Here is a 23,920-nt window from a genome sequence, read left to right on the forward strand (position 1 = left end):
TACTGAACTTTCCTTCTCTTTCAAAGGCAAGTGACTGGACAATGTCGCAAGAACTAAATAAATTCTTAGATAATCGTGGAATATTAGTTAGTAGACAATCCGGGTTTATAAAGGGCTGTAGCCCTATCCTAACGTCCTTCTAAAGGGATATGTTAATGGCAGCTGACAAAGTTGGGGAGTCAGAGGTAATCCTTTGAGATTTATCATCAGCTTTTGATATGATTGATCATGACATTTTGGTGGGTTGTTTAGCCCAGGGGTGGGCAACATGTGGCACCTGAGACCATGGGAAGTATACACAGAAAACAGCATTAACTAGAGTATGGCCATTTTAAATACTGTATTTCGCAAATATTTTCAGAATAACTCCTCTAGCAGTTTGTTTCCATTGTTTTTAGTTCAATTTTACTTATTTGTTTATCACAGAAGGTCTGTGGAGCTCTATGCATTTCCAGTTCTGACATTACATAATTTTGCAGCCTACTAGGGATAGTACTGACATCTGTGCAGCCTTCTATGTATAAAGGTTGTCTCCCCTTGTTTTAGCCTCTTTGATATGGGAAGTTATCTTCCTTTTAATTTAAGTGTTTCTTGGATGAGTGGGTCGAGCAAGTTAGTTTTGGGGATTACGCTTCCTTACTTGTGACCTGGATTGGCCACTGTTGGAAGCAGGATACTGGGCTAGATGAACCATTGGTCTGACCCATCTGTTCTTAAAACCATTAATAACACAGTAATATATGGGACAATATTTGGCCCAAAGTGTTTTTTTTTTCTTTAAATGTTGACTGTCGTGGGCTAAATTAGACTTGGATATTCCCCTTTTCTCTTGGTGTTTAGTTGACAGAAAGTTTTATGCATTCTCAAGGACTTTGGATTTACTTCATTCATTCTAAGTTGTATGTGATCATAGATTTGCCTCTCTCTGAACAACGAACATTACGAGACTCCTGAAGCAGGCGTTTTATGCTGAAACACAGCAGCTGCATCGAGTCTTTTAAGTTGTTCCAATAAAGATCACCTTTTTGAACTTTCATCTCCCTCTGTTTTTGGAAGACCCAATTTACCCTACTGCTTGGTTTCTCTCTTGCTGGCATGTGTAGGGATTGATCGTTCCTCCACTTTGTGTGGTTGGTTATTCAGTGCCAGGCCTAATCTCATTACTGGCCCTGAATATCTGAATCTTCGTGAGCCGCTGGAAATTATCCAAGCCTGGCTGGTATTCAGTGCTGATACCTGTATAACTAGCCAGGCATCAGAAACAGGACGAAGCCTTCGGCGGGAAGCAAGAGGACCTCAGCTGGCAGGGATTGGGGTCCCTCGCCAGCAAAGATAGGCGACGACGGCGGTGGCGGGGGAGGGTTGGCAGCGGGAGGTGGGGTCGAGAGGGTCATCGGCAGGGGGGGCAAAGTTGGTGGTGTCGTCGATGGGGGGAGGGGTGTCGGCCGGCAATGGCGGGGGGTTGGTGGCGTCAGGGGGAGGCAAATGTGCCCCCTCACCTGGGCTCTGGATCCCCCTTCCGCCAAAGTCTGGCTACGCCCCTGGTGCTGTGTGTCCATACTGCATTTAGATGCCTGCACATGCCAGCTCTGTGGCCTAAATGTTAGGTGTACTGATACCACATTTCGCTATTATTCTGTAATGGAATTTAGGCACCTTGGTTCTGTCATAGAATAGACTCCTACCATTTGCCCTAGGGATCCCTAAATGGAGGTGCCCAGTTATACAATTACCCCCAGAGTACTCTCCCACAACACTACCTTTGCTCTTTAATATCTTTCCGGTGGCGCTGTACAATTTCTTGGACCAGGAGCTCCACCTCTGCCTCGACAAAATTACCCTTCCGGGTCGGCGGCATGCGTGGTGGCATTGTACCAATGGGGTTTTCGAAAATACGGAGTGGGCGTTTATATAGGCGCCAAGAACGCCCATTGAGACGGGGGAATAGGCGTTTGTGATATGGGCGTTTCTTTTTCAATTATACACATAATTCCTAAGCGTGCCCAGCTCAGATTGCGATTAGGAACACATGGTTTCGATTATGAGTAGATAAGTATGGGCGTCTCCACCTGCCTTCCCTTTCTTCATTGCCATTTTACCTGCCATTTCCTGCACTTAGACCTTGCCCGTTGTTCGTAATAATCATTTACAGGGTTTTACCCTCACTTATATGAAGGTATGTGTTTAGCTAAGTATGCTTGGGTACACCTGTGTATTTAGGGGGGGAGGAATAATTGTTGGCCCTCAGCCACCACGCCTTCCGTTTCCTGTCTTCCACATCCCCTGATGCTCCCTTCCTTTCTCCCATTCTCTCTGCCTGGTTGTAGCAGGCAGTGTGTGGGGGCCAAGAATTTAGTACAGTCGGCCCACATCAAGCACGCCTCGGTAAGGGTCATTTCAATCAAGGAGATGTGCAGCTAATGTTCCAGAAGATAAAAGGCGCACTACACAGTCTTGAAACAGACGTTCATGGTAAGCTCTCATTTGTCTGCCACCTCTTCTCTTTGTGCTCATAGTCAAGGAGTGTGCATTCACTGTATGTATGTAGTCTGGTCTGGAGTCAGATGTTAGGTAGCTCTCTTTTCACCAGGTTCCTGTGCACTGTACTGTGGGGTTGGCAGGTCCTCAGTGGTGTGGGCCAGCTGTTCGAGGTGCTGTATTGGTTCCCGGTAGCTTCCATCTTCCTTGTTTATGTGGTGTACCCCAGTCCCCATTTATGAAGTGGCCACCCATTCTCAAGGTCCATAGGCGGGGGAGGGGAGAATGATTAATGCAATGGATGTGTATAGCACATTATGGAACACCTTCCTAAATTGCTCCATAGGTAGTAGGGTAGGGAACATGCACATTACATTGTTTTTAATCGGTAGCCTGGACAAAATGATCGAGGTGGCTACAGGTAGTCCCACTGAGGCCTATATGGTGGTGAGGGAGAGGGGTGTGTGTACAGGTACCAACCCAAAGTAACTGGTGGTGGCTAAAGCCTGGTGGCTGCTGTAGTCTAGTGGTTAGAGCACCAGCCTTATAATCATAAGGTTGCTGGTTCAAATCCCACCTAAGGCAAGTCACTTCAGGGACAAAGTTTGACACAAACCCAGAATACTTGAATGTAACACACCTTGATCGACTACTGGAGAAAGTGTGATCACACCTGCAAATAATGAGCACCATTTTTATTTGTGCCCTTCCCTAACACAAGTATTACATTGCAACTGTGATGAAGTAACCATCCATCTATTGGGTTTCCCATTGTTTCCCTTTTGCTCCTCAGCATTATATACCATAGCTGATGTATTCAATGTGAAAATATGAGCCAGCTGTTTGTAGGTCCTTCTTGGGCCCCCCCCCCCCCCCACCAATGTGGATTGTGGGTAAGGATATGTGTCCATCAGACAGCAAACACTGTGTATGTGGTACCTGGAGTTATGTGGAAGTGTGTACCTGGCAGATCACACGTGGTACACTATTAATCTCTTATTGATGGCACTCTGTATTGTGGGTCAGTATGGTGGAGGGGTGGGAGGGAGAGAGAGATGCTGGCTGGCCATTTTTATTAATGAACACAAATATCCATCCAGCCTCCCTGGCCCAACCCCCCTGCACATATGGGCATGCAGGTTGGAATGAACAGGTGGCGTTCTGTATGGCCAACATTCTCAGACATACATCACCTTCTCATTCACACAGCACATTTAATGCTATGCATATTGCTGCCTCCTTCCTCTCAACTCAACAGCACCATTTGGTGATATGTAATGCACAAGGGAGACAAACACACACATACACACTGATAGTTATATTGTAACAAAACATTTATTTCCCCCCACCCCCACCCCTACAAAATAAGCCCCAACAATGCCCTCCTCCCCCCCACAACTCCCCACACAACCCCAACAATTCCCTCCCCCACCCCCCACAGAACCCCCAACATTTCCCTCCCCCCACACACACAACCCCAACATTTCCCTCCCCCCACACACACAACCCCCAACAATTCCCTCCCCCCACACACACAACCCCAACATTTCCCTCCCCCACACACACAACCCCAACAATTCCCTCCCCACCCCCCACAGAACCCCCAACAATTCCCTCCCCCACCCCCCACAGAACCCCCAACATTTCCCTCCCTCCCCCCACACACACAACCCCAACATTTCCCTCCCCCCACACACACAACCCCAACAATTCCCTCCCCCACCCACTCCCCACACCCCCAACAGGCCCCCCCTATTTCAATTAAGGGCGGCCACGCCCTCTTAGCAAGGCCCTCTGTAGCAGGGCAATGAGCAGCCCCAGCAGTACCCTTAGTGGGCCCTGGAGCTGCTCATTGCCCTGCCGTAGGGCTCTCACCTCCTGCAGCAGCTGGTGCTGGCCAACTATAAGCTGCTGCTGGCCATCTACCAGCTGCTGCAGGAGGCGGACCACAGTAGCTGGGCCAAAGGCTGGAGGTGGGCCAGGGGACACGGAAGATGGCCCAGGGGACACGGAAGCTGGCCCAGGGGATGGAGGTGGGCCAGGGGACACGGACGCTGGCCAGGGGATGGAGGTGGGCCAGGGGACACGGACGCTGGCCCAGGGGATGGAGGTGGGCCAGGCGATGGCGCTGCCTGAGGGAAGGGAGAGGCCTCACACGGAGCTGCAGGTGGGGAGGGGTCCTCATGATTGTCCTCCTCATCTATGATGAGGACTCCCTCCTCCGAGTCCTCTTCCTCCTCCTGGTGGGCCGCCTCCTGGCCTGGCTGCTGCTCCTCCTCCTCCTCCTCCTCATCCATGTGCTCCTGCTCCTCCTGCTCCTCCTGCTCCTCCTCCTCCTCCTCCTCCTCCTCCTGGAGGTGGTGGCCCTCCTCATCCTGCCGCTCAGCTTCCTGCTGGTGGAGCCCTGTGTATGTAAAAAGGAGTGTGATTGAGATCAGTGCATACACCATGGCTTGCATAGTGCAGTAGCTGGGTGGCGTGAGGCAGGGGATGGGGCAGGGTGTGGTAAGGCGTAGCCTATGCCCATGGGGAATGAGCTGCATCAGATGACATGAAACAGAACCCTGGACCCTCCTCTGACACACACCACGCAGGACATGTTGCCATACCAAATTCATTGCTGACCAGCATGTTTGCATTGTGAGATGCAACGAGGGGTTGATGGGCAGTTGTTGTAGGAGTTATTGGGGGGGGGGGGCAGTGGGAAGGGTGTTGAGCACAATTCTTTTATGTGATTTAGGCCATAACATGCAGTACAAGTAGGGCCTCAGGCAGCTGTACCAGGACACAGTAATCAGCCACCACAATAAGGGGAATAGTAAAGTGTGGCATATCATCTCATTCATCTCGGGGGGATGGTCGGACGTTGCAGGCACGCTCATGGGAGAACCCCTGCAACCTGCATCCTTGATCTGGGACAGATTGGTATTACTAGGTGGCTATTAGGCACATGGGAAGTGATATTGTACAACACATTTGCTTTATTCATGAAATGTATGTAGTAATCTGTACAGGTGTCCTGTTTTTGAATACTTACGGCGAGCCCTGAGGTGCCTTCGCACCGCCCGGATGAGGTCGGGCCTCTCCCGCCTCACCCGCCGGAACCGCCTCCGGAGGGACTCGAGGTCCCGGTGGACTCCAAAGCGTCTGTAAGATATAAGTTTGGAGAGCAGGGGTCAGAGGTGTTGGTCCTTTTTGTCCTCTGCACACATTCATTTGCTATTCACATACCAGAGAGAGAGGGTCTACAGTGTTGGGGGGGGGGGGGGGCACCTCCATTGGTAGTGAATCATAGGAGCCACCTTTTTTCCATTTTGGGGGGTGGAACCCCCAGTGGAGATGACCTCTCCCTCCATACATATTTGATATTGGGGGTGGGGTGGTGAAGCACCCACAGCAGCCACCGAGTTGGTTCCTATGCAGATGATGCCAGAGAGGTGGCCATGAGGCCAGACAGTACCGTTTGTATACATTATAATGTATGCTTGTTAAACTACTTTATATGTGTTATCATGACCATGTTATAAAGTATGGTATAGGTTTCATTGGTCTCATGCTTCCACTATTCGGAGGCTCCAAAGAGGGGTTGGAAAATGTGGCCTTCACATAACTAACGAAATTGTCACATAACACTAATAGCAAATGTCACATACCTAACCTAACGAAATACATTCTTGTAGGGATGTGGGAATGGTGGTCGTTTCAATAACATACAAATTATTAGTGATTGTGCATGTTCCTATATTACTCATGATCCTTGCATGGACACTCCAGTTACTGCTGGTAACATTGATGACGGAGCTGTTATATGTGTAGGTACAGGAGGGGAGGGGGGTTGGGCCATAACCTTACCTCTCTAACCTTTCCCGGATGCGGGACCAGGCTCGCATGGCCTGCAGCCTGGGGGGCAGGTGATGGTGCTGGATGAAGAGCCTGTGCCGGTGCCTTACGCACAGCCGCACCAGCATCAGGCTCTCCTCCTGTCCGAAGTTGGGTTCTCTTCGTTGTGCCATTTTTCCACGTGTTGGAAAAGAAGTGCCTTATATAGACGACCTTGCGTGAGGGACGTCGTTTCACGCACAGCTCCATATATGGATGACCATTCCATATATGGCCCCTATCAGCACGTGGACGCCCTCGTAAGCATAGACGTCTTTGACGTGCACATGCCTGCAGGAGTGTGAAACGTGGCTTCTATAGATGAGTATGACGCACCCCACCTGACCCTTTTCACATATACACAATATGCATTTACTGCATGTTCAGTAGGTGTACAGTGCATGCAGATCCGCACATTCAGATGGGCACATATGATGAAAGTATGGGTGGAGCAGCATGATATGTCTGTAGTTGACACATATATGCGTTCCTCATATATTTCCGTACCTGGATGGCCTGAACAACATGTACTGTACTTGCGATACACCTATGTACATTATTTTACACACCACGTGATTTGGTCGTTTGCACCTGCAATAATCGACCGTGTTAGGGCGCCCAATTTAGTCACGCTTATGCGCTCGTCATTTGATTGTTTTCTTACAGGGATAATCGATTATCGAAAAACGCCCACACTATTTTTCCATTATACAGGTCTATTTTTGGACGTTTTCGTAAGAACGCCCTAATTCGTACTTGGACGATCTTTCCATTTTGCCCCTCTATGCGCGCTATGCTTACGCACCTACATTTTAGACGCCTTATATAGAATCCAGCTCAAAGCGTATTACCAAGGCCTCCCACCCTATTTATCGTCACTTACCATACCTTATACACCTTCACAATTCCTGAGGTCTTTGGACTTCTACCGACTTGTTCTCCCAAATCCAAAACAGATTCCCTATGAGTCTACCCAACACTCTGCCTTTTTTTTATTTTTGCTGTCCCAAGACTGTGGAATGAGCTCCTGCCTGCAATTTGCAGGGAATTACCAACTTTTGTTGGAAACATTATGGTGATCCAACAGGATCTTAGGCGCCCAGCAGGTGCTGGGCTGGCAGTGTACGTCTTTTGCTTTTCTATAATGTTGTGAATGGATCTTTCCTGCAACTGTTGTAGTTTCTTTTGAAGCTTTTATATTAATTTTTAGTAAGTTCACTGCCATGATCTGCTCGACAGCCCAGGCGGTTTATCAAGTTTTTAAATAAACATATACATAATCATACCTGAGACCATTGGTGATTCTTATCTTGAGATGACCTCAACAACTGGAAATCCTGAAAACAAAATCAAGATACTGTCGCTGGTACTGGGTAAAGAAGATAATTTTAATTTTATTGGATCTAAATAAAATTAAAGCACATAAAAAGGAAGCAGTATGTATATATATATATATATGTATATACAGTATATATATATTTATTTAGTGTATTTAGAACCTGCTCTATCCACCATTCTAGGCGCCTTACAAAATATGACATATCATGAAAAAGAGGCTGCTAGAAAATTCTGGACAATGGACGGGTGTGTATAAGTGTGTATGTGTGTGTGTTGGGGGGGGCAGACTTCAAAAGTGTGTTTTCGTGCTATCCTTTTTTATAAATTACAAAAAATCAGGAAGATCAAAACCAACAAGCCAAGTTAAACCATAAACTCACTATAGTTTGTATACTGATCCATGTTGTATGAATAATTTAAGTTGATTTGTATTATATATATCGTCAATAAAACAGTTTAAACATAAAAAAACTCACTATAACAAACTTGGATTCGAAGTAAATTTATCTTTTCTATTTATACACTTAAAAGTGTTATAAAATATTTTAAAGTGTTTAGAATGTGCTCAGACCATACCGTTTACACCCATTATATCCCCAAGAGGAATATGTGGTGGTGTCACAATGGAACCATCATTGCACATACGATGTTCCACCTCCTAATTGTGTATGTACATACAGCTGAGCCTAAATAGATCTTCATCAATATATACATATATCTATAACATGATGTATATAAATCATAAACTACTCAAATTGGATGCTATTAAGCTTAAGCTCAAGCCTCTACCCATAAAAAATGGTGCATTTTTCTATTACCATTCAATACATAAATAATAGAACATACAATACAGCATTTGTTTGAACCTCAAGGAGATAAATTAACCGAAGGGTTGGTGACTAAGCAACTTACAAACTATCTAGATAAATTTTCTATACTTCACGAGTCCCAATCAGGTTTCGGTCTAACCACAGTACCGAAACAGTATTAGTAACCCTCATGACTAAATTCAAACAAACGATTGCATCTGGTAAAAACATACTACTTCTACAGTTTGACATGTCAAGAGCTTTCGACATGGTTGACCACGGAATCTTACTACACATCCTTGATTACTTCGGAATTGGAGGCAACGTCCTCAAGTGGTTCAAAGGATTCCTAACCGCAAGGTCATACCAAGTAACATCTAACTCGACTATTTCAGCCGCATGGGTACCAGAATGTGGAGTACCACAAGGATCCCCCCTCTCACCGACTCTATTCAACCTAATGATGATACCCTTGGCAAAACTACTTGCAAATCAAAACCTCAATCCATACATTTATGCAGATGATGTAACAATCTACATCCCATTCAAACAAGACCTAAAAGAAATTTCCAATGACATCAACCAAAGTCTCAATATCATGCATTCGTGGGTGGAAGCATTTCGGCTGAAGCTCAATGCAGAAAAGACCCAATGCCTAATACTAACCTCCCAACACAAGAAAGAATACACCACCATCAACCCACCAACTCTAAACCTTCCTATTTCAAAAACCCTAAAAATTCTTGGAGTCACCATTGATCGACACCTAACACTAGAAAACCACGTGAGAAACACAACCAAGAAGATGTTTCACTCAATGTGGAAATTAAAAAGAATAAGACCTTTCTTCCCAAGGAGTGTATTCTGAAACTTGGTGCAATCATTAGTGCTCAGCCATCTAGACTACTGCAACGCACTATATGCCAGTTGCAAGGAACAAATAATCAAGAAACTCCAGACAGCCCAGAACACTGCAGCTAGACTCATATTTGGCAAACCAAAATTTGAAAGTGCAAAGCCCTTATGAGAAAAATTACACTGGCTCCCACTAAAGGAACGCATCACGTTCAAAATATGTTCACTAGTTCACAAAATTATCCATGGAGACGCACCAGCTTACATTTCGGATCTAATAGACCTACCACCTAGGAATGCCAAAAGATCATCCCACAAATTCCTCGATCTGCACTTCCCCAGTTGCAAGGGAATGAAATACAAATTAATGCATGCGTCAAACTTCACCTACTTGAGCACACAGTTATGGAATGCACTGCCGAGCAACTTGAAATCGATACGCGAAATAACGAACTTCCGCGCTCTACTGAAGACCCATCTGTTTGAAAGAGCATACCAAAAAGATCAACCCAAGTGAATATGCACAACTCGCTTATTTAATTTTAGAACTGTCTCCTAAAATCTGCTTGTATACTACTACTTCGATTTTCTTATCATGCTGACCAAGAACATGCAATACTAAATGTTTATTACTAACATTCTTCCACTACTCATGATGTATTGTAAGCCACTTTGAGCCTGCAAAGAGGTGGGATAAGGTGGGATACAAATGCAATAAATAAATAAATAAATAAATATATGCTAGTTCAAGACACCCTGATCTCAATTCCCCCACATATCTTACATACACCAACAATACATATTGTACACACATATATATATATCCACACAGTTATTACACTTCCATTGGGGTATATTGTGCTCGTGCTGGTGCTTCATTAAAATTACATATCAATCATCCGTTCCATTCTTGCCATCACAATAACTGCTCCCTTTAACTCTGGCCGAGTTTCCAAAATCTTCATCAGAAAGGGAAAAATACTAATCCTTTAAACCCTTTTACAGGCATCATAAACCCCCGGGTGGGATCGCCTCTGGAAGCCTCCCTCACTCCACGGAGAGCTATCCTTTGCCAGCTCTTTCAGTTATTTCTTTCAGTTATTTGCCTTTATTGGTCTATGTTACTGGGGAGGGTAAATCTGGGGGCCATTGTATAGCTAATAAAACATGAAACCAGAGATAGCTGGACTGAATTGGATGAGGAATTATGTAAGTAAACCCCTTGGTAGTTGCGAGTGAAGGCTGTTGGCTTTGTAGTCCAACAGAGGCCATTTTCAATTGAGCTGGAAGTCCAAAATGGCGTGAAGAAGACTGAAAGGTCAAAAACATTCTTGTGAATTTAATAAAAATGTACATATTGTAAACACGAAAGACAAGTGTGTGAAAAGTTACCATAGTTTTTGCCCTTCATATAAACACTATTTACAAGCACGACTGGTGATCTGGAAACGTACCACCTGATATTCAGCCCTTGATGGTCAGCGTTTTTATAAATGCTGGCCACCCCTGGTTGAATGGTGTCCAGATATTAAGTGTCAGGTCTAATCTGGGTGCCAGCACTGAATATCTGGGATTGACTGGCTGCCAGAAATTATCTGGAATCCAGCCAATATTGAGTGCCAGTACCCAGATAACTAGCCAGTCAAATTAGGACCACTATTTGCTTATATCCTGCTTGCTCAGATAGGTGTCCAGGCACCAGTACTCAATATCTCAGTGCCTGGATAACTTCCAGGACCGCTCTGACTCTCTACTACCCGGACAGTACTATGGCAGTCTGCCAGGATATTCTGCAGCACTATCCAGATAAATGCTTCTAAATATCCAGGCACGACCCAGTAAGTGGGTTATATCCAAGTAGGATCCTCTCCTGTTTAGATAAGAACTGCTCTGTATTGTGCTCATATCCTTTCTTACTGAGTAATCTGTACAGGTAGATATACAATAACAGACTGTATGGATTCTCTCTCCTTTTTCTTCAAAACATATAGCCTTTATTCTCAGCTGTGTCTTCCCCCGGCGTCCTGACAATGGTGATGTGACTGTAAGTGACCTGCACCCCGGAGGTGCTGCCACCTACAAGTGTGATCCGGGCTTTAAGCTCCATGGTGAAGAATCTCTGATTTGCTTGAATGTCAGCCACCCTCGTTGGAGTGGGAGAGCACCCCTCTGTGTGGGTCAGTGCCCTGTTCATTCTACTCTACATCTTTGCTTTTCCATGGCATTGTGCAAGTGTGCTGCTGGACATGTCCATCATACACTACATATCTCTGTACCTCTCCACTCTTTGGTACAGCCATCTGGCATAACTTCTCCATTCTATAGTAGTCTCTGTGACGATGGGGCTCGTTTTCGAACCAGAAAAATATTTAAAAAGTGGCATAAAGCGGCATTTGAATGTTTTGCTTGCCCAAAATGTTCAAATCGCTATTTTTGAAACCCATGTTCCAAATGTTTTTCTATGCTGTTTATCCGTAGTGCATTTAAATCACAAGGGGGTTTGTCCGGGGGAGGGGGGGTGTTAAGGGTGAGATTTGGGTATTCCTAACACTTGGATATTTTTCTGCCATATTGGAACAAAAAAAAACCCCATCCAGGACAAAAGCTAAGACGTTTTGAGCTAGCTAGACCTGCTTTAATAATGACTAAACCACAAAAGTGCCCTAAATAACCACTTGAGGAATAAAAGAATGAACCCCCCCCCCCTTACTCCCCTAGTGGTCACTGACTCCCTCCCATCCCTCAAAGATGTGAAAGAACTAGTATATACCAGCCTCTATGACAGCTTCAGATGTTATGGCCAGTCCTATTAGAGCAGCAAGCAGGTCTCTAGAGTAGCCTAGTGGTCGGTGCAGTGCATTGTGGAGAAGGGGACCCAGGCCTATAATCCACACTTGCGGTGGAAAGTGTCAGTCCACCAAAACCCACCCAAAACCTACTGTACCCACATATAACTGACACCTACAGAAGGGCTATTATGGTGGTGTATAGTTGGGTACAGTAAGTTTCTGGTGGCTCACCATATAGTATAAGGGGGTAATGGTGAGATGTGTGCCTGTTAGTTTTTATGTGAAGTCCACTGCAGTGCCCCCTAGGGTGCCCCATTGCTCTGTTGGGATGTCTGGGTGGCCAGTCTACTAAGAATGATGACTCCTCCTACATCCGAGTGGCTTGATTTTGTGCATTTTTCACTTGGATGTTCTTTATTTATTTATTTATTTTATTTTATTTTTTTCGAAAATGGTCCAAAAAGATAGATGCATAGAGCAGAACAATGACTAGCAAATGGCTATTTTCAAAACAAAAAGATAAACATTTTGCTGTTTTGAAAATCGCTACTACCCGGACAGTCTTGAGCAAAATGTCCAAAGTCGGATTTAAACATCATATCAAAAATGCCCTTCCACATTTCTGCATTTCTTAATGCATATGTATCTGGCTGTATCCCTCCATCCCATGGTGCATCAATATGACTGTACTTCTCCATCCCAGGATGCATCTGCTTGCAGCTGTCTGTTAAACTGCATCTGTTAGAATTTCACAAGTCTATGGTGCATGTCTGGCTATATCATTCTTTCTCACAGCTCATCTTTCTGGCTGTGTGTTTCCATTGTATGGTACATTTGCATTATTAAACTACTTCATCTCTACTTCATCTCTAGTCCATATCTTCCACTGAATCCCAAGAAATTTCTCACCTTTTTCCTGCCACAACTTCCCAATATGCATCTCTCTATCTATGCTTCTTAATCATATCATATTATAGACAGAAAGTACCCACTATAAATGAGAAAAAATTTAAGTGTACTAGCCATTTAATTAAAGACTAAAGAATTATTTGAAAAGAGACTTTCATATCTGGGATAACGCACAATCAGCTTAACCTTCCAGGTAAAACCATTGGTCCCAAAATGTGTCTAGCTATATTTAATAATAATTTTTTTGCATGCAAAAGTTTGTTAATCAAAATATGATCTGACATTTCAGTATGCATTCATGTCTTCAGTCTACAGGGTGAGGCAAAAAAAAAAAAGTAACCTCCTAGAGTTTTTTTGTTGTTTTCTCAGCAACCGCTTGGAATTTCAAAGTAAAATTTTACAGTTTTATTTGTTGTTACTATCTATGTTATGTGCTGAGTGGAATGAGATTATCTTTAAACACGGGTGAAGTTACAGACTTTTGGAGTGACCAACCCCCAATGATTTTCGCATGTTCAAAATGTTTGCACTGTAAACTACCATTATTTCAACCCCACCCCCAGAGCACCAGCTTACTGTTAATGATGTCACAGTGATGTAAACTTTTGACTGGGGAGCAGTGTTGGAGGCCTATGTTAAATTCCACCCAAAGCTGCAAACAATCGCCAAACTAAAGAAGCACTACAGATGATCTGGGACAGCCTGCCATAAGGAATGATCGACAAGGCTGTTAAGAATTTCGCAACGCTACTGAAGGCCTGTGTTAAAGCTTGGGGTGGACACTTTGAGCATTCACAGTGTGCAAAATTCTGACACGTTAATTGTATCGTTTGAATGGCATTATTTTATTGTGTTTTAGCTCAAACATTTTTGAAGTGCAAAAATCGCTAGGTAGTAATGCTAAAATGTCAGTAACATCAACATAGCTTATGTTGTTTAATAGTAATATGTAAGTATGATGACTAAATAAGTACGTAAACCTTCTCATTGAAACTCAAAGCAGTTACTGAGAAAATGGCAAACAATTCTAGGGGGCTACCTTTTTTTTTTTTTTTACCCTCTAGTCCCTTTCAGTAGCTTCTTTTCACTTAATTATCATTGTGAAAGAAACAGCATGTATGACTGTTTTCTTCATCCCATGTTATATGTAGGGACTGCTGCTTAACCCAGATCATTCCAAGAGAACTGGTAGAGTTTTGATTTTTCCTTATTGAATTAACTTAATAAACTATCCCAACGCTGCACAAACATTCTTTAAAGCAATGCAACAATTTGTTCTTATTGATCAGAAATACTGCTCTACAGAGCCTCAGCTGGCGACTTTTCAAACGGGGATCTTGCTTCTGTGATTCACCGCAGTCTTCACTGGCTTTTTACTGTGACCTCTTATAATACTATGCTCATTGAACTGCTTAGTGGTAAATAAATTTGGATTTTTAAAATTTTTTTAAGTAAAGTGATTTGGTAGCTGCGTTAGTCCACTTTTAAAGGTAATAAATAGAAATAAAACAAAAACATAGAAAAGAAATAAGATGATACCTTTTTTATTGGACTAACAATACATTTTTTGATTAGCTTACAAAGGTAACCCTTTTTTTCAGATCTGAAAATCTGATCTGAAGAAGAAGGGTTACCTTCGAAAGCTAATCAAAAAATGTATTGTTAGTCCAATAAAAAAGGTATCATCTTATTTCTTTTCTATGTTTTTGTTTTATTTCTGTTTATTACTTTTTTAATATAGATAAAACAAACTTATCTCTAAGGCTGTCACCAGTCCTAGAGATAAGTTTTGTTTTAACTATATTTAAAAAGTAAAAAATTCCAAATTTATTTACAATTGAGCAATTCAATAAACATAGTATTATGAGAGGTCACAGTAAAGAGCCAGTGATGATTGCGGTGAATCATGGAGGTAAGATCCCCGTGTGAAGAGTCACCAGCTGAGGCTCTGTAGAGCAGTATTTCTGATCAACAAGAACAACTTGTTTTGTTGCTTTAAAGAAAGTTTGTGCAGTGTTGGGATTGTTTATTATGTTATTGAATTAATGTAGCTGTAGTTCTGATTTGCCCAGAAAAGGCCGACAACAATCCCCTGCATGCAGTGGAGCAAAACCAGGACTCAACCTTCTTGGATGAGGTGGCATCCCCAGGCATATATACCATCATCAGTATGCTTCTCTGCCTGACCCTGACTCTCTGTCCACAGCATCTTGTGGAGGAACTATCCGGAATGCCACTCTGGGCCGAATTGTCTCCCCTGACCTTAGCAGCAGTCATAGCAACAATCTGACATGTCGCTGGCTCCTGGAGGCAGGGGAAGGGCAACGACTGCACCTGCACTTTGAACGGGTCTCCCTAGATGAAGACAATGATAGGTGAGTGTTATTTTTTCTATCTTTTTCCCCTGTCTGCTGTATGACAGGAACTATACAAATGCAGCACCCAAACCCAACTCTTTTGCCCTGGTTCCATAGACTGGTGATCCGCAGCGGGAGCAGCCAACTCTCCCCACTGATCTATGACTCGGACCTCGATGATGTGCCTGAGCGAGGGCTGCTGAGTGACGCCCAGTCCCTGTACGTGGAGCTTATCTCTGAAAATCCAGCAGTGCCACTACTGCTCAGCCTGCGATATGAAGGTAACCTGGGACCATATTGCCCATGCCGATTTCTCTGCCTGTCTCTATCCTTCTGTTTCATTCTGTCTGTTTTAAGTTCTGTTTACGCAGTGGCGTTCCTGGCCTGGATGGCACCCAGGGCGGAGTGCCAATGCGCCCCCCCTGCTAGATGACACCTCCCCCCTCCGGTGAAATGACACCCCCCCCGGTGCATGCCGCTGGGGGGGTGCCACGGCGTGCGCCTGCTCCTCCGAGTTCGCTAAACTTCGTTTGTTCGCTGCAGCTCCCTCTGCCCCGGAACAGGAAGTAACCTGTTCCGGGGCAGAGGGAGCTGCAGCGAACGAACGAAGTTTAGCGAACTCGGAGGAGCAGGCGCGCGCTGCGGCACCCCCCAGCAGTGTGCACCCGGGGCGGACCGCCACCACCGCCCCCCCCCCCTTGGTACGTCACTGTGTTTACGTCTTCTTTCTCACTTTCTCTGTATTTCTCATTGTTGTTCCTTCTCATTGTTTCTCATTGTTGTTGATTTTCTGTAACTTCTGAACTCAAGTTTTAAGTTTTATTAGCTGGGTACCATCTGCTGGTTTCTTGATCCTACTTTATAATTATGTTACTATCCGCCTTTATTTCTCTGTCTTGCTTTCTCTGTTTGTTTCCTTTTTCTCTGGTGTAGAGACCTCTAGTGGCTCTATCGGGTAAAGATTTGACATAATCTGATATCAAAGAAGTTTCCAAGCGTGGGAACATAGGAGCCAGCAATGTCAGTACCAGTCAGTGCAGAGCATGCCTAATATTGAGCTACTTCCTTCACTGTGTCCAGGGAGGTGTAATTTGTATTGTGTTTGGCACCCTCAATAATTTTGAAATGTTGGAGCCTAGGTGTGGGAGGGTTACAAGTGTTGTTCAAAGTATTAGGTCAAAGTACTTAAGTAAAAGTAAAAATAAGTGTATATTTTTAATATTTAAGTAAAAGTAAAATGTATAGTGAAAAACATGTGAAAGTTTAAAAGTTATTGCCTAATACAATACTTTTCGAGTAAAAAGTAATTGTATTGCAATTACAATGAATGCAACTGTTGTTAATGTTTTTATTCCAATAACTCTACTGCTGTACAATTCAATCCACTTTGCTTTTAGTAAAACTAAATTTTGAAAATGACTGTCTCTCATGTGAGTGCATTCATGAGTCATTAATCCTGCACAGCTGAAAAGGTGTTCAACAACTGCACTAGCAGGAAGTGGAGCATTCAGTCTGATAAAAAAAAGTTCCTTCAAATCAGACCAGGCTGAAAAACTATTGATGCTTTCTGATAGGGTCTAAAAGTGTTAATCAAGGGATTTCTATTTGAAACACTTAACCTCCATATAGCATAGAATACTTTATCATCATCATCTGCATTAGAAGTACTGCTGTATAATTCATCATTTGCATCTTCATCTTCATTATCATTGTCATCCTGTCCATTTACAGAGAAAGCTTTTACAAAATTGGAATAATTGTCTGTTGTTGTTCTAACAATTTTTCATGTGATGGAAAATCCTGATTGAATATCTTTGAGAATTGATGCAAAAACATTAAATGTGCAGAAATCTTTCAGTCTTAAGGCCAGAGAAACAGACTTCCTCTCTAAAGACTGTTATCAATCCAGTGGACAGTCACCCCAATGTAAAATTTTCCATGGGATGACCAGCACCAGCTGTTGAGGTAGAAACATGTCTGTTCACCAAGAATTGCAAACAGTTTCAGCTTTATCTCTGATTCAAAGTGACTCAACTCATCACTGTTCAGTTTAGCTGGAGACCAGTAACCAATTCAACAAACACAGGCAACTCCAAGGTTCTCATAGGCTATATTCACTGAAAAGCAAAAGTTAAGATGAGATGATCCACTGTTTGAATGTTGAGGTTTGCAATAGCAAAATTCTGTTCCAGGTTTTGATGTTTCATTTGGTTTACCAAGGAGTTGTCATTTACATCTTGCTTTCATTTTTACTTTTCAGTGCATCAAATGTAACTGAGTAAAAGTAGTAAAAATTGTCGAAATTATTACCTCAGTAAAAGTAACAAATGTTATCTTCTACTTCTTTACAAGTAAAAGTAACTGAAATTTTACTTAAGTACGGTAACTAATTACATTTACTTAGTTACTCTACAACACTGGGGTTTACCACTAGTGAGGTCATGTAGGAGGAGTTCCTACTAATATGGGAACAAAGCCTGAATTGTATAAATAGGGCAGCCCAAGGGCATAATCTTGTCTTTGACTGGCTAAGCCGTTAGACTGCAGAGCTTGTCTGTCTTTGGCTGACTAAGCCACTGCGATGAGCAGATCAGAGGGAAACGGCAACAAGATAGTCATGGAGCAATGGTAGTGTAGAGGGCCACAGATGAAACAATACAGCAGAGCCAGAATTTGGAGAAAGCAGACTTATTCAAATACCCACTTCATCATTAAAAGGATGCATCTCAAGATGATTTTTTCAAATTGTGCTATGTAGAGATTAGCTATGTCTGGGGTCATGGTGACCCCCATCTCAGTACTCTTGATTTGCTGGAAAAATTGTCCTTGGAAACAAAAGTAATTCCTTTTAAGGGCTAGACTGGCTAATTCTATTAAAAAAAGTTGGAACCCTTAAGTTGGTTGATCTGTTGTTTAGTATGTTTTGGATGACAGTCAGTGCTTCATCTTGGGTTCCAATATTTTTTTTTTATAGAATTAGCCAGTCTAGCCCTTAAAAGGAATTACTTTTGTTTCCAAGGACAATTTTTCCCAGCAAATCAAGGGTACTGCGCTGGGACCACAATGACCCCAGATATAGCTAAACTCTACATAGCACAATTTGAAAGAGCCATCTTGAGATGCATCCTTTCAAAGATGAAGTAGGTCTTTGAATAAATCTGTTTCCTCCGAATTCTGGCTGTACCGTGTTGTTTCATCTGTGGATCTCTACGTTACCACTGATCCATGATTAAGCCACTGGCATTCTCTCTTTGGCTATCTAAGCTGTTGGACAACCCAATGTTGAGTAAGGAGTGTGAGACTAAAGGAGGTCTCAGAAGCAGAAAAGAACTAAAATGAAATCGAGCAACCCCATAAGGAGCAGAGTTTAGGAGGCTAGCAGGCTTATTTTTGAAAGAGAAGGGCGCCCATCTTTTGACACAAATCGGGAGATGGGTGTCCTTCTCTCACAGTCGCCCAAATCGGCATAATCGAAAGCCGATTTTGGGCATCCCCAACTGCATCCTGAAGTGGGGGCGACCAAAGTTCCCGGGGGCATGTTGGAGGCGTAGTGAAGGCGGTACTGGGGCGTGCCTAACACATGGGCGTCCTCGAGTGATAATGGAAAAAAGAAGGGCGTCCATGATGAGCACTTGGGCAACTTTACTTGGTTCATTTTTTGTTACAACCAACCTGAAAAACGTGCCCGAACTGACCAGATGACCACCGGAGGGAATCGGGGATGACCTCCCCTGACTCCCCCAGTGGTGACTAACCTCCTTCCACCCTGAAAAAACAACTTTAAAAACTTTTTTTGCCAGCTTCAAATATCATACTCAGGTCCATCACAGCAGTATGCAGGTCCCTGGGTATATGTATGTGTGTGTGTGTGTGTGTGTGTGTCAGCGGAGGCATAGTGAAGGCGTGGACGTCCTTCTTTCAAACATTTTGGACATCCTGAACTGCCCCCCCCCCCCACAGGGATGGCCAAATTTCAAGGGAGTGGAGTGGAGGAGTGGCTTAGTGGTTAAAGCACTGGTCTTGCAATCCAGAGGTGGCTGGTTCAAATCCCACTGCTGCTACTTGTGATCCAAAATCCAAATAAATAAAGGGGGTGTTGGAGGCATAGCAAAGGCATGGACATCCTTCTCACCAAAACATCCACATTTTGGACATCCTCAACTGCCTGTCACAGGGACGGAGGCATAGCAAAGGCACCTAACAATTGGACGTCCTTCACCCATACTAAAAAAAAAAAGATGTCCCTGATGAGCACATTTTCACCTGGACTTGCATTTTTTTAAGGTTGTAGACGGCTATTATACACGCAGCTTGTCTGCGTGTATGAAGCCATCTTTGGCATGCGCACGTCTTTGGTCGTGTGATGTTGCATCGTGCCCATGCCTTGTGGTCCGATGATTCTGGGCTGGCTGGGTGGCGTTGCTGATTCCCTTTTTTCTCCACTTTGGGTGTTGGGTGTTTCTGGTTCAACTCAGGGTGGTGGGGGTCTCTGTGTCCATTGTGACACACGGCGAGTGTGGGGCTGCGATTTTGGAGTTTCAAAATAACTTATACTGTGCCAAAACTGAAAACTCCTATCTCTAGCTGGTCGATAATAAAAGGAACACTATCCACCCTAAAAAGTTGTTTTGTGGCTGTACATGAAGAATTGTGATATTGAATAAATAAGTGCAACAGGCCACCCTTTTACAGATCCAAATTCCCCAAACTGGAGTAACAGTCCAATCCACTCTAGTATTCTAGAAAATGTGTGGGATAAACATAAAGGAATTCTGATCAGAAGGAATGGATCCTCAGAAGGTTAGCAGAGATTGGGTGGTAGTGATGGTGGTGACAGATAAAAATCAAGGTCAGGTATAAGTAGCACATATGAGTTTATCTTGGGCAGACTGGATGGACTGTGCAGGTCTTTTTCTGCCGTCATCTACTATGTTACTATGTTACTATAATTCTTGGCTGCTCTGCACTGGCTTCCCCTCCTTAGGAAGGAAATCGTGTGCAAATGAGCTAACAGCGAGCAGCTCATTTGCATGCGATTTCCTTCATGCATGCCCGTTCCTTTCCGAATCGCTAAGGGATCGGTAAGGGAAGGGCTTTTTCCGTTCAGTTAGTGCATCAGTTAGTCCACTGCAGTGCCCCCTAGGGTGCCCGGTTGGTGTCCTGGCATGTCAGGGGGACCAGAGCACTACAAATGCTGGCTCCTCCCATGACCAAATGAATTGGATTTGGTCGTTTTTGAGATGGGTGTCCTCATTTTCCATTATCGCCGAAAATTGGGGACGACCATCTCTAAGGTCGACTATCTCAACATTTAGGTCGACCATCTCTAAGGTCCACCTAAATGTTGAGATTTGGGCGTCCCCGACCATATTATCGAAATGAAAGATGGACGCCCATCTTGTTTTGATAATACGGGTTTCCCCGCCCCTTCGTGGGGACGTCCTGCGAGGACGCCCTCAGGAAAACTTGGGCGCTCCGTTCGATTATGCCCCTCCACGCATTCTAGAGACTGAGTCAGAGGAGCCTGCCCTTAAAGGCCAGGTTTGAGTATTGGGCTATGCCTTTATTTGTTGAAATCTCACTAGTTGGCCCTGGAGTTAGGAGCAGAAAGACCGAAGAAGTAGAGTTTCTCTATTTAAGAGGGAGGGACAGACGAATTGAACTGTGCCTTTTATTATGTAGTGCTCTGTATTGTTTTATCTATCTCACTATTTAAAGACTTTAAACTTTTATTGGTGGAGAACACACATCGGGATTAGCTTGTGCATTGTTGGGGGTAGACAGTGAGTGAAGCCAGTGATCTCCAGGGCTAATGGCCTCCCAGTGTTTGCTAGTCCTGCATCTCAGGAGTTGTGGCTCTAGAGAGTAGAGTTCTGCCTCCCCTGATATATGTAACCCTGGTCTCCCCACAGAGTGAGCTACCCACTAAAGAGTGACAAACCTGGGGGGTGGGGGGAGAGGGGGAGGGCTACATTTAATTCCTCTTTCTGACTCTCTAAGCCTTTCTACCCTCCTGTTTTTTCTCATTGATGGATTTCATGTTCTTATTACAAAATGAATTCTCACATTTCTTTCTTTCCTCCCTCTTCCTCTTTACTTTTCTCATGTTCTGTCTCCCTTCCTCGGTTTCTCTCTCCTACAACCTCCCACAAATTCCATCTTCTTTTCACTTTTCTCTTCTGCCCTCTCTCCCTCTGCCTAATCCTTTCCAGCCTTCGATGAGGACCGCTGCTATGAACCCTTCCTGGCACATGGAAACTTCAGCACTTCGGACCTCCTGTACCGTGTGGGAGCATTGGTGGAGTTCTCCTGCAGCCCTGGGTACATGCTGGAGCAGGGGCCGGCAGTCATAGAGTGTGTGGACTCTTCTGATCCCCACTGGAATGAGAGTGAGCCCATTTGCAAAGGTGAGGGCATACATCAGGCTTGTCCAACCTATAGTCTGTGGAAAAAACCCGGCCCTTGGAAGCTTATCGGGATTCCTGTTTCCCCCACCATGACACAGTTATCTATCTGCAAGCTTGAGCCATGCAGTGCAGGAAGTTGGGGTTGGTCTCACAGTTTCAAGTCTCTTGAGACTTGAAACCTTGAGACTAACCTAAACTTTAGGCATCATTTGGCTCAAGCTTGCAGACAGCTGAGTCATGTGAGGAAGCATAAATCCTTTTACCAGACTGCCACTGGAGCCAGTTGAGGGGAAAGAGACTGGGTGAAGGCTGGGGTTGGTACACGAGAGAGAGAGAGAGAGAGAGAGAGAGAGAGAGAGATTTGGTGAAGGCTGGCGGGAGTATGAGAAAACAAGAAAAAGATTGGTTGAAGGTTGGGGTGGGGGGTATATGAGAGAGAGAAAAAGGTTGGACAAACCTGGACTAAACTGATTTCTTCAGTGAAACAGCCTGCATACCTGTAATAGCACAACTCGAGCTTCCTTGGTTCAATTTATTTCCATTTTTTATTTAGTTTTTAATTTTTTACCACTGTCAGAGACTAAAGTAAGTAGAACAGAAACTGAGCAAAACTACATGCTGGGAGGGTTGGGGTACATGAGAGAGAGAGAGAGAGAGAGAGAGAGAGAGAGAGAGAGAGAGAGACAGGGTGAAGACTTGGGGGTGGGTACATGAAAGGTGGAGTGGGTGAAAGCTGGGTAGGGTACATGAGAGAGAGATAGATACTGGCTGTTTTCAGAGAGTGTGTGAATGTGTGGTTCTCAAAAAGAGTGTGCACGCATACGTTTTGAGCCTCTGAATCTTACCAAATATAAAATGTGGCCCCCAATAGATAAAGGTTGGATAAGCCTGCCATACATCAACCTCTGCTGCCTCCTACAAGTGTCCCAAAGGGATAGAAAATTGAATCCCACACAGTTCACCATCCTCAGCAGTGGCTTCAGGCAATAAAAAAGCAATTCTATAACTTGGCACTTAAGTGCATCAGAGGTGCCAAAATTGCCTGTTACATGCATAAGCGCACTAGGCATTATTGTGGGTGGATTATGGACAAGTATCCACCTTATGCAAATAACCTGTAGAGTACTATGATACATGCTTTGCATGGTGCACTAGGCACCACTGTTTATGCCTGCCATTGACCTAGCATAAATGGTTGTGCCAATTCGGGCTTATCCTAGTGTTCTACAACAGTGTTTCCCAAGTTGGTCCTGGAGTACCCCCTTGCCAGTCAGGTTTTCATGATATCCACAATTAATATGCATGAAAGATATTTGAATCCAATGGAGGCAGTGTATGCAAATCAATCTTATGCATATTTATTGTGAATATCCTAAAAACCTGACTGGCAAGGGGGTACTCCAGGACCGACATGGGAAACACTGGTCTACAAGAAGACAGGAGGAGCCTCCACGGAAAGTCAAAGCAAAACAGCAAAAGTAGAGGCTGACAAATTCGCAAAGCAATAGGGAGATAATATCAAAAACCAGTTTATTCAGAATATTCATATCAAGGACCCGACACAGTCCGTGTTTCGGCGCCAAAGCGCCTGCCTCAGGGGTCACAATCAACTTTCTCTGAGAAGAAGCTGATAGGCTTGAATAGTTCCTTTATGTCACATGGTGTTTGCTGATCGGTTGGCTGTTCTTTTGTTCTCTCTGTGGATTAACTTGCATACATAAAGGAATTATTCAAGCCTATCAGCTTCTTCTCAGAGAAAGTTGATTGTGACCCCTGAGGCAGGTGCTTTGGCGCCGAAACACTGGTCTACAACAGTATCTTTAAAATTTAAAATTGGTGCTCGGTGGCTAGTTATAGAATTGCCACTTAAATGTAGAGTACTGAGGATTCATGGGAATCAGGATGAACCTCATGCCATCCATTTCCTGGATGGGCTCACAATCTAATTTTGTACCTGAGACATTGAAGGTTAAGTTACTTACTCAAGATCATAAGAGGCAGAAGTGAGATTTGAACCTGCCACTCTTGGTTATTAAGGGTGGTGCTCTAACTACTAAACCATTCCTCCACTTCGTAAAGATTGTGGGTCATTCTGTGCT

General features: G+C 44.0%; 1 protein-coding gene across 1 annotated transcript in view; it reads left to right on the top strand.

The window, feature by feature from the left end:
* The window catches only part of SEZ6L2 (seizure related 6 homolog like 2), a 104,122-nt gene that overhangs the window by 37,930 nt on the left and 42,272 nt on the right, over positions 1-23,920 (top strand). Inside the window, exons 7-10 of the mRNA XM_030210802.1 lie at positions 11,351-11,536; positions 15,264-15,432; positions 15,532-15,695; positions 21,627-21,821. Coding sequence (XP_030066662.1) covers positions 11,351-11,536; positions 15,264-15,432; positions 15,532-15,695; positions 21,627-21,821 — 714 coding nt within the window. The remainder of the gene's footprint in view (positions 1-11,350; positions 11,537-15,263; positions 15,433-15,531; positions 15,696-21,626; positions 21,822-23,920) is intronic.

Source organism: Microcaecilia unicolor, chromosome 7 (assembly GCF_901765095.1).
Source record: "Microcaecilia unicolor chromosome 7, aMicUni1.1, whole genome shotgun sequence".
In the NCBI taxonomy this organism is placed as follows: domain Eukaryota; kingdom Metazoa; phylum Chordata; class Amphibia; order Gymnophiona; family Siphonopidae; genus Microcaecilia; species Microcaecilia unicolor.